This window comes from Apiospora marii (assembly GCF_038362585.1).
Source record: "Apiospora marii strain CBS 49790 chromosome Unknown utg000003l_segment0_segment0, whole genome shotgun sequence".
NCBI lineage: Eukaryota > Fungi > Ascomycota > Sordariomycetes > Amphisphaeriales > Apiosporaceae > Apiospora > Apiospora marii.
The window spans coordinates 4,370,588-4,391,385 of record NW_027117374.1 but is presented as its reverse complement, the minus strand read 5'-3'; the positions used below and the strand labels follow the sequence as shown (position 1 = coordinate 4,391,385).

Genomic DNA, 20,798 nt, shown 5'->3' with positions numbered 1-20,798 from the left:
ACATCGCTTCACGCAATTCTCTTCGACCTTGGCAGAGGCAATGTCACATCGAGTGGGGATCAAGTCAGCCTTTTTGGAGGCAGCGGTTAAGAAAGGCAGTGACTCACTCATGGCCCATTTCGGCATGCATCTCGTAGACCCTTCCCTGTCCTGTCAGGGGTAGGGGAAATCTGGCGAACAAATGTGCATTCTGCGTCAAGCGCCTGCCAGTTGGACACGGCTATCCGCTATGAAAGTCCCAAGCCTGCAGCCATTACTACAATGGGCAGGTGAAATCGGCTTTTAGTCGTGAAATTCCCGCATTAGGAAATTTCCCAGGCCTGAGCAGAGCTATGGGACTTGGCCGGCCGTGACGAACGCAGCGGGTCATCACTGGCCAAGGTGTGAAAACTGGCAGGACGAACCCCAACCACTGGTTTCAGCCTCCCCGACGGTATTGAAGGTTTCATATTGCATTATTCGCCAGCGATGACGACCTCTTCAACCCAAAACTCGTGGGCAGGCTTCCCCCTGAGTCTCCGACAGATAGGGTTCGCCTCAATGTGGGCGCCTCATCTTACCACTTATACCTATTACTTCTATGACAAGGCATGTCTCAGGGGCATGGCAAGTGATCTCTCTTCGACTTTGCCAAAGGCACTGGTCAACCGGCTAAAGGTGCCCCGGCGGGGCTTCCGATTTGTTCTGGCATCCTTCGCCCATCCCTTACAACTTGTTAGACGCAGGGTGAGCCGGTAAGCGGACCAGTACTTCTGCCTAGCACTTAACACTCTGACATGATTATCTGCTGCTGCACATCCTCAACACCTACTGCAACAGGCAGGTGGGATCCGATCTTGGATTTGAGAATTTCCGCGTTGGGAAAGTATTCGAGTCTGCCCTGGTCACCGACTGCGCTCAATGTGACGAAAGCTAGACACACAGTCATCTATGCACGTCTCAGCCGTTTTTTTGGTCTCACCGATAGTCCCCAGTCCCCTGGGTATAACATGGTTTTAGGACTCACTACTTACCAGTTACGGTGATATTTAGCCCAAATTTGCCTTTTGGGGAAGTTTTCAACTCGGCCCTCCCAGCATCCGCTTCTGCCTGCAATGAGCTGAACCATAGCCCATGGCTACTCCATGCCCGTGATGGAGCATCGGGCCATTCATGCATGTGCCGATTTCTGGGCTTCCTGCATCTCTCGTGATCAGGTCTCAGGCAGAGGCAGGCTAAACGGCCGGTGTCCCCTTTCCGCCCCGCCACAGGCAGGCTGATATGGCCAGCACCCCTTAATAGGTGTGGAGCCTTAGCGCCAACTGCCTTCGACTCGATTACTAGCATTATACGAGATTGGGCGATCGTGTTGCCCAAGCGACATAGGCTCGTAGCCAGTGGTCTGGGAGACATGATGGAGTGGAACTCTTGGATGTAAATGGTGGTTTCCTTGGCAGCCAATAGTGTGACGTATCTCCTGGGACAAAGGATTCTCGGGCGGTAGCGAGCGTGCCTTTCCGATGCAGAGAAAGCATCGCCGAGGCCTGTATTGTCACGGATAAAGACAGATGTCATGACAGCGTTGCTTCCCCTATAGATGGGGTTCGCACTAATACGGAGACCTCGCGTTACGCCTATCACACTCGTGACGAGGCAATTCTTATTGACATGGCAGGTACTCCCTCGACTTGACGCAAGGCGCTGGCCAGCCAGCTGCACGAGCCCTGACGGGGCTTCCGATTCGTCCAGGCATCTTCACCACCCCCTTCCACCTTGTCAGTGGCAGTGCTTATATCTCGTGCTTGCCGCTCTGACATGGCTGTCTGCTACAGCACGTCCTAGACACCTGCTGCAATGGGCAGGTGAGATCCGATCTTAGCCCTGGAAATTTCCGCATTGGGAAAGTATTCGAATCTGAACAGGCTCACTGGCTGGGCGCAGTGTTTCGAAAGGTGGGAATATGGCTATGTATCCACGCCTCGGCCGCTTGTCGGTGTCACCGATGATCGTCGGATGTAGGATGGTTTTGGGACTTGCTGCCCATCAGCGACAGTGATCCCTTTTGTCCAAATTTGCCTCTTTAGGAAATTCCATCTCAGTCTTGCTATTACCCGCCCTTGCCTACGATGAGTTGGACTCCAGGCTACGGCTGCTCTTTGCCCGCCGGGGAGCATCCCGCCATTTATGCATGTGCCCCGTCATCAGGCCTCAGCGTGGAGATAGCTGAGGCAGGCTGGTTGAAAGGCCGACCCCTTTCCGTACCGTTAGAGGCAAACATGCTGACTTAAGGAGTCCTGGCGCTGCTTCCGATTTGCTCCTGGCTAGCACCCCCTGATAAAGGGTGAGAATTAGCGTCAATCGCCTTCGACTCGAATCCTAGTATTATACGAGGTTTGGCGATCGTATTGCCCGAGTGGCACAGGCTCGTAGCCAGCCATCAGGGAGATAATGGTGGGGTGGAGCATTCGGTGCAAATGATGGTCCTTTGGCTGCTAACATTGCGACATATTTGGTTTCCAGATGCGGCATCGGGTCGGATCTGGGGTGCTGCGGGCTGGAAAAATATCGTGGCGGTGATAAGTACGGCCTTTCGATGCCAGGGGTTGAGCTACAGGCGCTACGCTAGTTAGCGTAACCGAGTTGCTGTCCCGCCAATATAAGGCCCGCGGCTCGCCATCCATATGGCGCCAATGCGTTCACTGCCATCTCCTTCAGCCGTCAATTTCAAAATGTCTCCAGCATCGTTTCGACAAGTGGACAGCATCGATTCTATCAAGAAGCGATACGAGGAAAAAGAAGAAAGACGGGTACAAAGGGAGCTTGAACGCCAACGATGTGAACAGCGTCCATGCCCGCCCCAAGTGGTGGCTACGCCTCTATTGGCGGCGCAAGATATTAGAACTTCAGTACCAGTACATTTTGGCTCGAGCCTCCCAAGTATGTCTAGCCACGACAGCACAGCTTCGATGAGTCAGCAGTTCCGCCCCCAACCTGGGACCAAGGCCATGGAATCTTGCCCTTTACACACCAACTGGGCCGGTGTCAAACCTCCATCCATGCATGCTTTTCCCGGAGAAATGGCATCTCGAGAGTCTCAGTCCCCAGTCTCCAACTTGACGGCCGCTTCCATGGCTCGGTCAAGTCCTAAAGACGACGGTGGCACGAGCTGCAGCAACAGGGGTAAGCAAGAGAGGTGCGAATAAGAAGGAACTCCTTACTAATACACAAAGCATGAAGCAGATGTCGAAGACGATAGGAGTGCTGGAAATAGCACAGATGGGAACACAAAAACATCAGTTCCTAGCCCAGAAAACACCGTTGACGACAACGCAAAGACTAAGGTGGCGTCTATTCTCTCCAGGGCCGATAGCACGGCCTCTGCAGTGCCTACTACTATTGTCGAGGAGCCAGCCACTATTATCTTCAGCGCAGATACCAGCCAAGCCGACAACTTTGATCGTTCGCCCCCAGCTTTGGTCCAGAAGGGCACACCGGCGCTAACTAATCACATAACGGCTGGTCGGGAAAAGCGTTGTCGCGAAGGAGCCGAGGGTGCCGACGGGACCGATAAACCTGGGCCTGCGAAACGGACCAGGCAAGAAGACACCACAGCAAGGACTTTACGTCCGTTACCATCTCGTGCCCCATCAGCACAGCGCAATGGCCCTTCACCGGGTTCGCTCCAAACACAACCCACTCGGGCTTCCAAACTTCGTCGGGTTGCACCAAGTAGCCCCAAATCCTTTACATCTCAGTCGGGCCGCCGATCGCATGGAGGGAATCGCCCAGGGCGAAACTCAATTCAACTCCTTAACCCCCCTCAACACCCTGCCAGTTCCCAAACTCAGTCTTCGATCCTGCTTGAGAGAACAGGCACTCCAAACTCTACCTTCAGCGGACGGAATGTTCAAGATGCCGAAAACCTTGGCGCAAGCTCCACTCACCAGCGCTCGCTTCGGACACCTAGCCACGCGGCAGGGAGATCAGCACCGATTTGCCTTGCTTGCGGTTTTGCTCCAGAACGCCTTCTTCAACTAACAGACAGCGTGGAAATGTTGCTCGCAAGTTGTACCGGCTTGTCGGACGGCGAAACGAGCAGGGTAATGCTCCAGCTACTTATCGGCTCTATTCGAGATTTCGTCGGTCGCTGCCCTCAAGGCGGCCCCATTGCACAGAAGAGTGGACCCCTCAAGTTGGAACATGATTACATGGTGGATGCCACTGACCAGCCACGGGGCGCTGCGGAAGGCTCATCACATGATGAAAGTGCTGGCGGTACGGATGATAGCGACAGTCAGAGTGATAGTGCCGAGTCGGACGCCACGAGCTGCTCTATTCTTGATCAAAGCCAACAGTCCAAACGCCGCCGTTGGTCCGATTTAGAGGAGTGCCGGCTAGGTGCGTGGGTAAAAGAGGGCAAGGACTGGAGTTGGATTGCTGCTAAGCTACATCGAAGCGAGGCGGCGGTGTCACAACACTGGACAATCATGGCACAGAAAGACGATAGGAGCAAGAAGAAGACTTAGACAATTGTTTTCTGGTATAGGTGTACATTAATCTTGAAGCTTCTCATCTCAGTATTCAATACGGCAGTTTCATTTAAGGAATCTCGAGTTTACGTACCTGCTCCCATTATTGTATTCTAGATGCAACTGCTGCAACTGCTATTGATGAAGTCAGTCAGATAAGGCCAGCCAGGTCAGATCAGAAGAAGGGATCAACATGCACCACGATACAACAGAGCCGAGGAACACATAACGTGAGGAAGCGACTTTGTATGACATTCCATATCTCAACCTAGAGCTCAGCATGCCCGTCGAGGGCAGTCAGATGAATATATTGTCCTCCTTTCTTAATTCCTTTCTCTGAGGTAGTCTTCGTTGGAGCCTTTATTTCGGTTCTGCCTTAGCTGCTCGCTCTGCCTCATCCTTCTCGAGCAGACACCAGACGCACTTCGCTTCGAATTCATTCCGACGGCGCTTGTCTGCAAAAACATTGCGATAGCCATGTCCGCGTCCCTCATCGTATTCCACTCCCCGACCAACGAGTCCATTGCTCGAATACTCGATTTGACTTCCGTCTGGTAATCCCCGCCGATCCAGGCCTTGTCTGGACCACCATGGCCGGGCACCCACCACGACAAGCTGCCGATCTCGAGGGTCTGTTGGTCGGGAAATGAAGATGTGAGGCAAAAATGGCATGCGGGACGCTCCAACCGATCGAGGCGACGGTCATACAGAATAGGGTGCTGCCGCTGCTGCCATGATTCGCTCGTCCTGCCCGATTTCATTGGCGGCCTGGTGTCTTGAACAGCGTTTGATATGGAGCCAGCGATGCAGTCAGTCGTGGCATCGTATAACCGCACGGATCACATAACCCGGAAATACTCGGGCTCGGGGAGTTGCTACGAAACATGAATGGCCAGAAGCTCGAGGACACACTCTGAAGTGGAGTTTATGCAACTGTCCGTCGCCAGAAACTGTCGAAATGACGATTGGCCCTCCCGCACCACTTTGCAACCAAGGTTTCCACTACCCGCATGCTATACCCCAAAGAGGGTGACTGAGGCCGCTGGTATTGACCAATATGGGCACATGTTTGCTGCCGTGTTGGGATGCATATCAGCATGACTGTCATTGCGGGAATGACTGGCTGGCCGCAACCATTATTGCAGGACTAACGACACCTTGTTGATTCCGTGAGTCATGATGTTCAGAATGGGGACGCCATCCCAGTCCGTTGCCACCCATATACATGAATCAAGGCTCGAGATTCAATCATTCCTGTCAGACATGCATATACGTCCGGCCGTAGTCACCAGCTGTGTGACCAACGACCAAGAAAGCTGCATGCTACAAGCGACCAACAGGATCGGGAAGATGCAGCCAGCCCCTCTGGCCATTCTCGTGTTGGTGACCAACTTCACCAAGGTTCTTCGCCCCCTATCCTCGGCATGCTGGTGACCAGTGGGATGAAGAACCAGAGGGGATCAGCATTCCCAACCCTCGTGATGGCGGTCAACTCGATCAGGGGCCAGAACTTGCTCAACCCCCTACCCCTCACAGAAGCAGCCACTCAGACGCTGCATCCGAGGGAAGCGAACTTTTCGACGATGGCCAGGTCAACCAGGGGCTGGAATCTGCTGTACTCCCTTGTCACCCCTTGGCGACCAGTCGGATCAAGGTTTTATGACGATCAGCGTCCCGAGCAGCTCTCGTAGTAGTGGTCAGCTTCAGCGGGGGGTTCTAACGGCCTGCCTTTCTCATATCGTAGGGGCAATTTTATCATGTCATGTCTTCCTTTCATGATGAATAAACCAATGGGTGCTTTGCTGGTGAAGGTAGTTGACAAGACGCAGTCCTGGCCAATCTGGCAGGCTCTCGGCGTTCGAAGCGGTCCACAGTGCTGCTGGAAGGTAGCTGGCCACTGCTATATTACTATTGACCAGCTGTAAGTGCTATCATTGGCTTAAAAACAGGTGTGGTGTCCATTGCGCAAACGCTCGTCTCACCTGACCGTACTACGCAAGAAGAAGCTGTACTTGCATGTATCTACGTATATCCCAAACGGCCAAGCTTGCCAACCCTGGGTTACGACGATCCCACTGGGCATGGTTGGGTTGAGAAAGTTGGCCTGCAAGCCAAGCACTAGTTACAGATGTCCTTGGCTTACTCTAACCCCTGAGGCCCCTCACTGTTCAAGTTAATGAGTCATGGAGTCAAGCAGCTATCACTTTAAAACAGCACGCGGGACGCTCCAATCAAACGACCTGATGAGCACGTATAATAAGGTACTGCTGCTGCTGTCATCAGTTGCTCGTGCTGCAACCCACATGTCCACTAGGAGCCCGCAGATGCAGCTCTTACGCCAGTCACGGTGCCGTATAGCCGCACAAGTCACATAAGCCGGAAACGCTTGGGCTCGAGGGATACTGCACCGAGATCCCCTGGCCCGAAAGCCGCCTTGTGTTCTTCGCCCTTCGTGTAGGCCGCCACTAGTGCCGTTACGCCTCTACTGCCCATGCGGCCGACTTGTCCAATCCTAGGGGCTTTTCGTTTCATCCAAGTCCGTTTCTGTTGACCCGCTTGGGAAGCGAACGTTGCTGCGAATAAGGTCTCATGTCTAGGATCGATCTCTGGAAGACCAACAGATCGTCGAGAACCATCACTCCAGACAAGAAACTGGAGTGCCAGTGCCGTACGGAGGCTGATGCCACTGCTGAACCGTTCCTCTAGACCAAAGTGAGCATAAGCGTCCATACGCGCGGCTCTGGTGTTGAAAGATAACAAGCTCCATTCAAGGCGGCTTGCAGGGCTATTCACAAAGTCTGACAGCACAAGAAAGCTACGGCGACCTGTACTGTGATGCGTATACAATGAGTGTTAACTAAACTGGACTTTTTATCGAAACCACATTTACTCCACATGTGCAACGTTTCTTAGGCTACCCTGTCAAATCTATGGGGAACTCTGCGGTCGACCCAGGCTCGTGATGACGCTGACTAGCAGGCATATTGTCGCACGTGGCTGCAGCTGCCTCACCTTTGCCGACTTTCCGGCGCTTGGAAAATCCGACCTGGCCTTCATGGTGCCGTTTCTTGGAGGACACAACGGCTCGACCGGGAGTCGTAGAGCCCTCCTTCCCATGGTCCTTGCTCCCTCTAGGAACCGATCCCGGCCACTCAGATTCTCGTCTCTTCAAATCCATCACCCAAGCATCGCAGTCCAACTCAACCCAATAGTCGATAACGCCCTCCCACTCTTTCGCCTTCGAGGCTGTGAGGTTGACATAAGCGACCAGCCCACCTCTCGTATGGACGGACCTAGCAAACTCCTTGACCATGTCTTTGACGCCCTTGATACCCAATCGGGTACCAAGAATGAGAAGAACTTCGGGCTTTCTGTGCCTTAGGTCGTGCGCCTTGCACTTCGTGATCTCAGTCGCCCGTGGATGTTCCATGTCGTAAAGGACGATATCGGGTCGAAGTGCACCAGGCCGCGTCGCACGTTTACCCTTTTCCACCCGGGCTTTAGATAAACGAGAGCATTCTGGGCAAGGCAGTGGCTGCTTCAAGAGGGCGGCAGCCTCCAGCTCATGGTCCCAGGCAACCTGGAAATTGCAATATGAGCACCGTAGGAAGCGAAGGCTTCCATGCAGCTGGACGCACTCGACACCTAGCTCCCTATCCTTCGTGCCAACGCCACGCGCCCAGTCGGTACTAAGGCCAGCCGCTTGCTCTATGTCGTCGATATTCTGTGTGTAGAGTCGGATCAACTGCTTCCGGTCGCGTAAGTCTCGAATGAAGTGGTGTGTCGGCGTGGCCCCGTTCTTGCGTGCATCCTGGCGGAGCCCGGCGAAGTAACGGAGGAGGTACGGTTCCATCCCTCTCACTTCCCATGTGGCCGAGTGATAGTAATCCCTTGAGTTGACCTTGGGGCCCTCTGTCTGTTGTGCCAAGGGCTCTATCGTAGCGCGGCGGCGGTCCATAGAACGGTAGTCCTGGAGGAGATCAGTACAGAACAGACATGGAAAGCGAAGAGGCTTACCAAGATGCCTGCGTTCGTGCTAATACCAGCACCCGCGATGGCAACGATGCCGGTAGACTGCAAGATGGCTTCGGCAATCGTCTGAAGCTCATGTGCAGAGTCTGGCCCAGCTCGCACCGGGCCTTTCATCTTTGGGTTGCTCCCCATTGCCATGTGACTTGAGTGTCGAAGTGGTCAGTCGGAGGAATGACTGTGAAGAAAAGAAAGAAGTGTAGAAGAGAAGGGCTTATCCTTAAGGGAGAGTGGTCCTTATATACCTAGCTACCCGGATGGGTTCTGCAACAAGCAATGCTCAGTATGGCACACGGTGTTGCTGTTGGTTACCTTCCGCAGATCAATCCAATTGAAACGCAGAATGCCGCCCCCCTAACGAACAGCATCCATTTCATCATGGTAGCGCCCACTCACGTGCTCATCTAACGTATTCTCATTCACAAACGCGAAGTCCTGGAAGCTAGCTTGTGTCGTGGGGGAGAGCGGCGCCGAGTCTGTGAAGCCCACCGACAGGGCGTGGACTCTTGCATTAGGTGAACCAGTTTGGTCAAATGCGTTTGTGAACTCGACGTCGAAATAAGACACATCCGTCTCCGACTTCAACGCGGGCTTGAAGGGCGGCGTGATTAGTTTCTTAGACAACGCTTCCCAGTCGATGCCGGCAAAGAAGGGGTGTCGCTTCAACTCGTCCGCGCCCTCAATGGCTCCAAGACGATGCTTGGGGTTCCTGTTCAACAGCCCCTTCACAAAGTCCTTGCCCTCCTGCGATAGAGTATCGGGGGGGAATCGCATCTTGCCCCACACGATGTTCTTGTAGATTTGTTGAGCATCCTCCGCATAAAAGGGATTCCAGCCGCAGCACATCTCAAAAACCAAGACCCCCAGCGACCAGAAGTCCACCATCTTCGTATATCCAGCTTCGTCCAACATAACCTCGGGCGCCAAGTATTCGGCGGTTCCGCAAAGAGTGTTTGTCGTGTCGTTCTGGGCCAGATTTGCTTTCGAGAGACCGAAATCGCAGAGCGCGATGTGGCCATTGGCGTCTAATAGGACGTTCTCCGGCTTGAGATCGCGGTACACAATGTTGTTTTGGTGAAGATGCTGTATGGCCAAGATCAACTCGGCAATGTAGAATCTCGCCCTCTTCTCGTCAAGTCGACCTTCCTTCTGCAGGTGCCAGAATAAATCACCCCCAGGCATATAATCAGTGACCAGAAAAGAATCAGTCGGTGTCTGGAACGAGAACCTCAACCTCACAATGAACGGCGATTCCGCCATGGTTGTTCGCACCAGGATGTTCCTCTCGCCGACTGCGTTCGCAGCCTCGTTCTTTTGCGTCTTTGACAAGACCTTCATTGCGTACATGCGGCCCGAGTCTTTCTTCTGAACCTGATAAACTCGCCCGGATACGCCTTCGCCAATCAGCCGGAGGATCTGGAAGTCGTCAGGTCCATAGTGCCGCTTGTCTGTGGGCTGGTACAATGCTTCAACGTAGATTTCGGTCGTGGGTGTGTTTTCCTCCGTGGCATCGGCATGGCCTTGCAGAGGGAACCATCCTCGGACAGGGATTACTTTCGACACCTCGAAATCGACGGATCCCAAGAATTCCTCTCCATTTGCACTATATCTATATACCGAGACATTCGCCGCCAACTTCGTGTCGACAACGTCACTAGAAGAGGTCAATTAAGCCTTTTCAACCTGGTCAGTATTGCGACAAGCTTACAAAACTGCTTCAGCATTCCGTTTAGGGCTGGTGAATGACCGGTTCGAGTGGTTTCGAAACGTATGCTGTTCGGATATGCTTGTGCTGCGGCTTTGCCGACTTCTAACAGGAATGGTCATCGGGCAACCGGAATCGCTGCTTTGCCTCTGAATCGGAACGCCTCCGGGCGGGGGCTCCTTCATATCGTCCTCTTCCTCGACAGTTCTGAGGCTAGGTGATACAAGTTCGTTCTGCTGAAAGGTGATTGCCACGTATAGGTCTCGGCTCTTGCGTAGACCTCGGGTCTCCAGGATTCTGACGGCCATTTTCCCCTTCTGCGAGGCAAGTTCAGAGTTGTCGCCGCTACGTCCACATTTTTCAGATATGAGGGCGTCGCGACCACTGGCTGCCTCCGCCACATCCCCGTTGTCCTGCGAGTGAGAGCTTGCGGTGGAAGCAACACAGCCGCTAGAGTTGCACAAGTCGGCCGCATGGGCAGGGACGGCACTAGTACTCGCTCTGTGGAACTGCATCTGTGGCAGCTTCAATTTCGGGCGTACGAGAAGGTCAGGCTGTGGTGTTGCAGAATGGAGTGTAGCAGCTTTTTGGCAACGGGAACAGCGCGACCAAAGTGTGATATTTCCGTGCTGTATGGCCAGAGATAGATCAGGAAGCAAACAAGAGCAATGGTTTTGCTTTGGGTCAGAAGCATCTCGGGGCCGCAGAGTTCGCAGTATCAAAGGTCCATCCCTAGGCAAACGTTGTTCGAATCATCTGTCGGGAGGCCGGTGATTCTACTCGAGAGGGACGGACAAGCGGGCTCTGCGGTCCCGGCCACAGCTCCACACCGCTCAGTAAGCTTGCGTCTGTCTCCCCTGTCTCCCCTGGAACGAGCACCGGAGACTCCCTACCCAACGGTTCCCGTGGGGAGCAAGAGGAACTGTCTGCTTCACGCGGAAGCTAAGAACTAAGCGATAGGTTGAGAACGTCCACTGCGGAGTTGAAATTGTCTAACATGGCAAAGACGAATCATTACCGGGACTGGATACCACCCCCGATGAACGGATCTTTCCGTCTAGGCTGTAACGGGTAACTGCAACTCCTGACTGCACTCGGTGTCTGGGCTAGCTGCCTACTGTCATAGAAATCGGGCGTACAAGTCCTAGGCTAATACATATGTAATGAGTCATCGAGTATGATCGCCGTTATGGGTTTCAGGTTGGTCCTACACAGCGATCACCATAGCATCCTCGTCGTCACTGCACGAACCACATAACCCAGAGATGTCTGGGCTCACCCCAGTGAGACTATGCCCACTCCTCCTGGGGCACGCTATACTGCCTAATTATCCCACATACTATCGCCAACGCCATAGCACCCTGCGATGTTGATACGCCGTACATGAGATCCTGCACGTAGCCAGATTGGGTGTCTCACTCACTTATATTGCAGAGACAGTCCCGGGGAAGAGGTCACGTTTGACCTTTACTCATCGCATTGCACCTAGTCTAGTCTGGTGATGTACGATTGATCATTATCTTCTGACAACCGAACACAAACAAGCGAAACGGGGGGTTAGTCGGGAATTATCTCTCTGATCTGGTCTCCCCTTTTTGGTCCTTTTGGTCCCTTTTGCCTCCCTTTTTTGTTCCCCACTACTACCAAACCAAACCACATACATACGTAAAACGAGCTATTGGCTGTGTACCATCCCGTTGCTCGCTGCTGGGGGCCGATTGGTTCTCTGAGACAGCCCTATGGATGAGTCACAGCCACTTGTTTGAACGTGCCCACCATCTTGCTACTCCGCACTGGAGTGTTTAGATGTCAGGTGCGCAACTAATGCCCTTAGTAGCCATGTTTGTGCGTCACGCTTGGCTCTTTGCCTCACTCGGTCTGCAGTGCCAACCAATTCTGAGGACGAGGGACGGGTGACGGCTGACTTGCTCTGTCATTAAATTTGTTATGGGATGCCTTAGCACATGAACCTCCTTGCATGGATATGATAGAATGCGGGGATTGGCTATGGTTTCTCGGCAACAGCCTGTACGTAACAATACATCGGGCGACGATATGTACCGTAGTTTTCTTGGTGGACTTGTCAGGAGTATGGGCATAGGCATAAGAGCACGCCTTGTCCAAAAATGGGCGGTTAATTCTGTGGTTTGCTAGGTTCGTCAGGAGCTTGATCAATGTGAGCCAACGATTCTGACACCAGTCTCACTCAAGTCAAACCTCCGCATAGGGTGGTTCGGTAAGGAATGGATGACCGAGAAAGCAGCTTCAAGTCATTCAGTATAAGTGGTAGAGCCTCTCCCTACCTTTGCTTGATCTGTTGCTGATCCGATTTCCTTCTACCATCTTACGTGGCTCGCTCGACTTCATGTCCCAATCAGAGAACTCAGCAAAAGGGACTGTTACGGCACCTAAGCGGCGCAGGGTACAAGACACAAGCAGCGCCGTCTCTCCTTCGGCCAACCCGGACGAAGACTGGACCAAGATTTCAGATCTTGCCGTGCGCAGACGGATACAAAATAGGATTGCCCAGCGCAACTACAGTATGTAGCTTCCATCGTATCTGAAGCAGCACCTGTGCTGGCCAAGTCTAACCTCTACTGCAGGGAAGAAGCTCAAGAGACGCCTGGAAGACCTCGAGCGAAGGGCTGCAACTGTTGATGGCTCTTCGACAGGCTCTGAGAGAAAAGTCCAGACGCCGACCAGTAAGATGATCGAGAAGCCGGTCAAAGGGTCGAAGTCCATCACCGTTTTGCACAAGACCGCCCAGCCCGGGCCGCAGTCCACACCACCCATGCACGGCCACGACGAGCTGCTGTCCCCGCCCACATGTGATGACCACGAGCGGTTGCACACGCCGCCTTACATGACTTCCTCCAACTACCCTCCGCCTCCGGAGACAATGCTGCCTCTCTGTGGAATGGCCACCTATTACACATCCATCACCACCGCCGAAGGTTACTCCAACTGCATGGCCACCACAATGCCGTGCACAGTTCCGTTCATGACCCACTTCAGCAATACAGAGATGAAAGATTCTCACGAGAGGTTTACCTAAGGCAATATTGACAGTTTCCTGTCTAGTTTAGACGAAATTAATATGGGTTCCGGGATGTCTGGGTGGTTGATAACAATCGGCGAAGCCTTGCTTAACTGGTCGTGTGTTTCTGGGCTGTGTGGCACGTGCGGTGCTAGGGCATGAAAACGGAAGGGGGCTGATACGTGTTGGTTAGCGTTGGTCGTAGATCTGATCCACTGTCGGTTGCTCGGTCAGCGAGGCCGTCATGGTGGGCTGCCATTGCGCGTTTAGATCTGATTTATGTCATTGTGGGCCGGGTCTATGGCTCCGTTTACCAACACTACTCCTCTAGCGCCGAATGGTCGGCACTTACCTTTGCATGTAGAACGAATCACCATGAACGAGTATGGAGCCACGACGATCTGCCTGTCACATTAGACGCGATCACCCGTGGCAACTGATGATGGGAACAGCAGTGATTACTAGTAGTAGGCCGCCAAGTCTCGTATTTTCCAGTCGGCGATCCGGCTGGTATCCAATCGTGTGTACAAAAGGCGCCTTGGAATACAGGGACCTGTCGCAGTTCTATGTTGACACAGTATGGACGGTAACGAGACGTGTAGGCACATGCGTAAAAGTGCACCTGCCGCTCTTGCTTCTCCGCAATGTCCGCACCCTCAGACAAGGATGTCTCCGTTCCTAGAGACTCCCAAGCCTACTGGGCATGAAGGTACGTTGGTGGCCATCGGACCCGCCATTCACCCGTTCAGTCGCCAGGCTGCAACCGCACGGACCACACAGCCCGGAAATGCTCGGTTTGCCGTCAATCGCCCTACAACTGACAGTCGCAGTGGCAAATACGCTGGTGCTATTGGTGGCTGGTCCTTAGGTCAGTGAGGCGCCAGCTACATGGCGAAAGGAGCTTGCCCCTCGACGAGAAGCATTCAACCAAAAATTAGATTGACCGACGAGAAGCATCCCACAGCGGGGGGCTGGATTGTGGTTGGTGCTTGCATGCTTTGAGTAACGACAGCCAGCCATTCGATTCCTAGATATCGGATCCGCGGCAATCGCTTCCAGCAGCCGCATAAGACTCTCGACATCCCACAGAGTCATGGTGCGTCTTGAGAATATTGTCAATACGTGCTTTGCCACGCTAGTCAAGCGGCCAATACTATGATCGGTATCCATGCGATAGTACGCAAATTCGACTAAGCCTCAACCAGAATGTGCGCTCTCCCAAAATCTAGCCTGTTTGATGCGTTTTCTCCTGTCCATATCCCCCCTGCGAACAAAAGCGCGCCCCAATGAACATGGTCGTAACCGTCCGGGCGCGCGAGATCTCAAGATTCCTGAGACAGGTGGGTCAGTAAATCAGGTTATCTGCCCCAGAGATGCTTCGTGTTCCTCGGGAGGGGCAGCTTGGCAATGATATGCATGGTAGTTTCGGCCTGTATACCAGCCAATGAATCTCTCCTTCTAAGTCACGATCATGTTTCCGAAGACGAGTAGTTGCCAGTGGACCGTGGCGGTTGAGGTTTCAGCCTCCCATGATACAGATTGGCTCCAGGTGATATCTAGAAGCATGCGGACATTATCGATGTCAACTAGGAATGATGTGAGAGAGCCAATCGCGGGCAAATGCCATTTAGTAGGGCGTGATCTGCCACTTGGCCGTGAAAGCCACGCAAACCGTAATAACCAGCGCTCACCTCCCACATGCAGCCCTATCCCACACCCCCACCCACACCGTACTACATGGACACCCTCACGCCTTCTCATTCCTGGCCGCGGCCCTCTTTGCTTTGTACTTACGCGGCCCGAGTCTGCCCCCCAGTTGAGCATTGGGTCGATTTGGTCCAGTTAGAGCTTATCGAATCCTCCAGTTTCGAAGGAAATCCGGAAGGAGGTACCATCATCTGCCTCTCTATCCCGTTCTGTGACGTTCAATCCGAAAGTTGGTCATTTCCTGCTCCCTTGGCCAATGGAAGACGAGGTCCTTGCGATACCCTAAGTCACTAGCGTGACACAATCGACCAGCAGCGACTGCCTATAGGCTTGCGTGTTGGCTTTAAAAGGCAGCCAGCAGGCGGGATAACTGGCGGCAGCATTTAATTGCAACCAACCATTCGCAAGGTCTTTCCAGAGTGCACCAATCAGGAAGCACGGTGTCTACTCGATCCTTACTCCACAAATGCTATTGTTAGAAGCTATGTAATAAATGCTGGTACACGAAGACGCAAAATTGTTACCAGTGACATCCGCGGCACGCTCCGCACAGGCTGTATGCGGATTGAAAGCTATCAATATGGTTTCCGTCTACTCCACTTGGCAACTGTATACTCCATCGGGCGGGACGAATTGGTACCTCTCCTTCTCGAGAATGACCAAGCGAACTTGAACGCCTGTAGCAGTGAAAATGGGTACAAAATCTGGCCACCTTTGTTTACTTCGCTTGCACTCGGGCAACAGGATGTAGCGCTGCAGCTACTGGATGGGGGTGCATGGCCGACTTGTCGAGATACAGAGTACAATGCCCTGCATCTTGCCACGGAGTTCAACAAACCCGAGGTTATTACGAGGCTAACAACGCGCCACAAAATGGACATCAACGACAAGGGAAGCAGCCAGGGGTGTCCCCCTTTAGTGCACGGCATAACTGCGTTTACCACATCACCGGAGACCATCCGGCATCTTCTCAATATGGGTGCCGATTGGAAGAGCCAGGTCCGGTGCGGCGGCCAAGACATGAGTTTACTCACGTTGGCTTCCAGGCTGGGCCGATGGGAAGTAGCAGAGATTCTTCTCTCGTGCGGAGCAAGTTCCTTCCCTGAGGGTGAACTGCAACCTTTCGCAGCAGCGCTGCGTGGCACTGCGCAGCAGAAATGGAACACCGCCGGCTGCCAGAGATTCCTCGGCAAGCTCGTGGAAGCTGGCGTCACCCCACCCTCTACAATTACAGTCGAACTCTCCTCTTGGAAGACTGAGACTGGGCCTCTTCTTTCCGAGCTAGTACGAAGCAAGCAATATGATGTTTTGAAGCATCTCCTCCATCTAGGCGTCGGTCATCTCCCAAAAGCTGACAGAACGGCCTGGTCATCTATTTGCTCACACAATGACCCCAGGTACTTAGCCCTTCTACTTGAGCAAGGCGTAGAGGCTCCCTTAGAATACCTCGAGGAGACACGTACACATTTGAACGAGGTTTGGAACGAACCGGACGCGCAGAAGTTGCACCAGCTAGTGGAGAGGTACCCTGATCTAGCTGGGACTTTGAAGGTTCTAGTCCACCAGGTCTCTACGAAGAAGCCGAGCCATGCAGCAGCCGAATTATTACAGCATGTGCCTCGGGCCCTGATAGAGCTGGGCCGTACCAAGGGGAATCAACTGAAGAATAAAGACATCTTGGCCAGAATGAGGGACGAATTCCGTATCACAAAGCCGAGGAGAGTTCGCAAGGTGATGGATGACTGGTGGCTGGAAAGAAAAGTTGAGCGAATCTGGAAGGAGGACTCGCTACACTGAAGAGCTATATCAATATGTGCATCTTACAGATCCTGTGGGATTATCATCTAGGTCCATAGAAAGTACAATAGTAACTTTGTATTGCTTTCGTCCAATTGAAATGCGTTGAGTACCTGTGGATAGTGCCATCTGTTCATTGCCGAGCCCGGTCCACGATTTCTCCTTCCTGAATATGGACTTGAACTAGAGCATCTACAGTGAAGTGCTGGCCTATCAAGTCCGTCCTTCATTTGCCGATCGGGAATGTAGTCATATAGGTTTCAGGTACTTGCCACACTGGAGTGGGTTATCAGGGTGCGTCTCTAAAGCCCCTGTTAGCTGTTATATAGGTGGTCACCTGGACTCCCTTTCCTATTGGCAGTTACGGGATGGGCCACCCAGGCTGGCAGCTGGGTTGTAGCCTGGGTAGGTCATCTCGTGGTGATACGATCGCTGAGCACGCAATTTGCTGTTCTACCGAGGTCGCGACAGGAAGCTCTCACATGTCATGACTGGCTCGGCGAATCTGGAAAGGCGATATTCAGAAATGACGAAACTGGTCGGCATTCGCCAACGATGATTCAAGTGGCTTCACTCGAGCCATTCCTCTGCATGCAGTGAAAACACCGGTCGCTTTATTTAGGTAGTTCGAGGGTAGTCCAGGATGAAAGACCACGTAATCTCCGACTTACATTCATTCCCGAGGCATGTGAGCAAGCAGGGAATAGGGTTGAGAGAATATCCCATTTACACAAATTATATAAGCAAAACTTTGCCAGCGAAGCATTGGTGGGATGTAACGCACACCTCTTCCCTGAAATCGGGCTTGGTTCTGCGATGGAAAGCGTCCGTCGATTGGAAAGAAACCAGATCCGGCCGGGCCTAGCCTCCTAAAACACCTTGTGTAGTCCCCAACCAACGGCTAGGACCTTGACACCGAAAAAGCAGCTCATTGCTACGGCGTAGGATACCCCAGAAAAGATAATGACGGCGTTCCATCCTTCCTCTGTTGTACCGACGTCGCGTAGGGCACCACCAATAGGCAGGCTAGTCAGGGTTCCGAAGCTCGAGACCATCAGCGCCGTCGAGAAGAAGCGACCGTAGCTTCTCGAGTCGCCTAACTGCCCGAGGCACACCGGGTAGAGACCGAGATTGCCGCCGCTTGCAAAGCCGAAGGTAAGCGCGAATATGAGGAGCAGAGCCCACGAGTTGCGCGCCGGCAGCCAGAACCCCAGTATCGTGATGACGCATAGCCCGTTGGTCACAATAATGGCATTGAACCGCCCCATCCAGTCAGCGAAGAAGCCGGTTGCGAACCGGCCAAGGAACGAGCCCACGTTCAGCAGCACGAGTAACGTGTATGACGAATTCGCCGCGTGGCTATAGTCGGCAGCGTAGGAGACGAGGAAGGTCAGGGGAATCAAGATGCCCCATTCCATGAACCAGATCCCGGCACAGCTGAGGGTGAACTTGGGATCGCGGAAGATAGAAAAGTCAGGCAAGACCGACACCAGCCTGTTGCTCGGGGGTAAACGCGTATCGATCAGACAATTCGCAGCTATAGTCAATCCCAGAAGAATCAACCCAATTGTTCGCGTCGTCCAGGCGAAACCCACCTCGGGGAACAGATGCTGCATGAGCAAGGGAAAAGTGATGCCACCAACTGATCCAGCCATGGTGGCTATGCCTGTCGCAACGCCGCGACGGGCCTCGAAGAAGTGTGCAATGGCTCCATAAGCAGGTGCATTCAATAATGCGCCGCCGATCCCGCCCAAGAGAGCGTACGTCAGCATGATCTGGTAGTATTCTGCGGCAGAAAGGTGAGCCTCACATCGAGGTTAACGCCTGCGAGCTGGCTATACTGACCTGTACAAAGGCCGAGCAGCATCTGGCTAGTAACGATGAGGATACTTCCTATCACAACCAGCCACCTAGGCCCGTGCCGGTCAAATATAGGCCCCGCCTGCATACCGGCGAAGAAGACGAGAAAGAGATGGACGCTGAAGATCCAGCCTCGAGTCGAAGAATCAAAATCTTTGAGCTGGTGCTGCGAAAAGTAGGCTTCGAACACGCCAGCACTATTGATGGGGCCATAGACAACCAGTATAATGCAACAGGACGCGAACACCACAGACCAGGCTTTTAGCCCGCTCTCGGGAAAAGTCTCCTCGTTTGGAGCATGGGTGGGCAGCTGATTTTCCGAGCACATCTCTGACGGTTGACAATCTTGTGAGTCGTGATGTTAGAGGACGGAGAAATTGGAAGCGAGTTGCATTCAGAAGCGGCTGGCCACATTGATTCCTGGCGCAGAGTAACTCCCCGAGATAAGCAGGCGGTATCAAAGGTCAGTGCCTCTTTCGGCCTTTAACGTCCTTCACGTACAGGTAAATAATAGCTCTGGCAACAGAAAAAGGCGCAGATGTTGGACCTCATCAAGTGGGAGAAGAGGCAGGCCATGAGCACCTACAGGGTTCTGGCGCGCAGTAGCCATCCGTAACCTGAGGAGGGACGACCTCGGCGCAGTAATGAGTCATACTTCGAAGCAATCCGTAGCCAATGAAAATGAAAGCAGCCTTGGCAAGATGTCTATTATTACCAACATGAAGAATACCAGCTCTCGCTCATTTCCTAGGGCCATTTGGCAGTTACTGGCTTCGGACTACCTATTCCCGGCCGTTCTCACTCGTATGTTCGCCAAAGCCGTGTTTGGAAATGGGCTCATTACTATGCTTCTTTCAAGTGGGCAGGATGGCATTAGCGGTTAAACCGACGCCTCTCTGTGAGCCACGCCGCCTAAACAATAGAAACATCGTGTTTCATAGGAATACACTCCTTCGTCGATTGCGGTCGAAACGGCCTGAGCACTTCGGGGTCATGTGGTCCGTGCAACACGCCCACCTAGCTCGCTTCTAGATCCATGCTTCAAAGTATCACCTGAGGCTAGCCTGCATTATGGAACCTGCGCTTTTAAAGTGCATCTATGACTTACAGAGCTACTGGGATCTAGCTGACCAATATATGTATACCGCCCATGAGGTACCTCGCAAGGCGGCAACGTCTTGCGAACCCATCAACACGATTCTCTTCTTGCGTCATCAGGCTCACCGTCAAGACGTCGTGCCAGAAATCGAATGGCAGCGATGTTTCAGATGATGGTGTCGGATTAGTGCTGATGGTCCCTGGCATGGCGTGATTTTGATTGGCCACGAAGCTTTTTAGTGAGTGTGGGATCGTTTCCTTACTCTTGTCCACCTACCTAATAAGTGCTTTGGTATCATTGTGACTCAGACGACCCCTGCTTGCCAGTGAAGGGCCTTGTGTCTCCGCCCAGAGAACGAAAATGAGAATAGCGTGGCGTCCTGTCTGATCCTCTCAACTTGGCAAACTTCATCATCAGAGCGATGTTGCTGTTGGCCGTTATGCGCCATGCTGCCGGCCTTGGCCAAGAAGGCTACGGAATGTTTCAGCCCTAAAGCAGCAAAAGAAATTTCAACAACTACGCATGTCTCTCTCGTCTTGCCGTCAATACCTCAAGTAAGTTCCAAGGCTACGACCTTCCCACACCATAATAGCAGTAGCGACTCACATCACCACCATTCAGACTCCAACGCCAGCAACGGGTCCCAACCTGACAGAACCAAGCTCTTGCACCGACGCCCGGCACGCCGCGGTGGCCATGGACCTGCGGCTCTCGCCCAACGCGCCGCTGTTCCCGGCGGACTGGCTGCAGGGCTGTCGGGAGATCCAGGATAACCTGAAACAAGTCGCCGACGCGTTCCTGCCGCAGGCGTACTTACCGAAGGAGAAGTTCAACGAGGTCGCGCCGCCCCAACTGCCGTCTTGGCCTACGCGTCCGCGGCGGCGCCGTCGTGCTTGGGCAGCGCCACCTCGAGGAGCTCGTCGCGACGGGGCTCGGGACCAGCCTCGACGGGCGGGTCGCCGTGCAGGGACGCATGGTCTGTGCCAAGCTCAACAGCACCGACGAGCGGGTCGATGTCGAGTGGATGATGATTCCAATCCTCAAGAACGGGGGTGA

The 20,798-nt window shown here is 53.4% G+C and overlaps 5 protein-coding genes across 5 annotated transcripts; 4 read left to right on the top strand and 1 right to left on the bottom strand.

Annotated features, from left to right (window-relative positions):
- Window positions 1-2,708: 2,708 nt before the first annotated feature.
- Window positions 2,709-4,505, top strand: PG985_004925 (uncharacterized protein; the record flags this gene model as incomplete). The annotated part of the gene is made up of 2 exons (XM_066824694.1): window positions 2,709-3,159; window positions 3,220-4,505. 2 exons carry the CDS (start codon window positions 2,709-2,711, stop codon window positions 4,503-4,505), a joined length of 1,737 nt encoding a protein of 578 aa, XP_066687854.1.
- Window positions 4,506-12,607: 8,102 nt separating this feature from the next.
- PG985_004924 (uncharacterized protein) lies at window positions 12,608-13,297 on the top strand (the record flags this gene model as incomplete). The annotated part of the gene is made up of 2 exons (XM_066824693.1): window positions 12,608-12,782; window positions 12,846-13,297. 2 exons carry the CDS (start codon window positions 12,608-12,610, stop codon window positions 13,295-13,297), a joined length of 627 nt encoding a protein of 208 aa, XP_066687853.1.
- Window positions 13,298-15,859: 2,562 nt separating this feature from the next.
- Window positions 15,860-16,783, top strand: PG985_004923 (uncharacterized protein; the record flags this gene model as incomplete). Its single annotated transcript, XM_066824692.1, has 1 exon — window positions 15,860-16,783. One exon carries the CDS (start codon window positions 15,860-15,862, stop codon window positions 16,781-16,783), a length of 924 nt encoding a protein of 307 aa, XP_066687852.1.
- Window positions 16,784-17,652: 869 nt separating this feature from the next.
- Window positions 17,653-18,971, bottom strand: PG985_004922 (uncharacterized protein; the record flags this gene model as incomplete). Its single annotated transcript, XM_066824691.1, has 2 exons — window positions 17,653-18,569; window positions 18,629-18,971. 2 exons carry the CDS (start codon window positions 18,969-18,971, stop codon window positions 17,653-17,655), a joined length of 1,260 nt encoding a protein of 419 aa, XP_066687851.1.
- Window positions 18,972-20,188: 1,217 nt separating this feature from the next.
- On the top strand, window positions 20,189-20,798 carry PG985_004921 (uncharacterized protein; the record flags this gene model as incomplete). Its single annotated transcript, XM_066824690.1, has 2 exons — window positions 20,189-20,296; window positions 20,364-20,798. The coding sequence occupies 2 exons, from the start codon at window positions 20,189-20,191 to the stop codon at window positions 20,796-20,798; spliced, it is 543 nt and encodes a 180-aa protein (XP_066687850.1).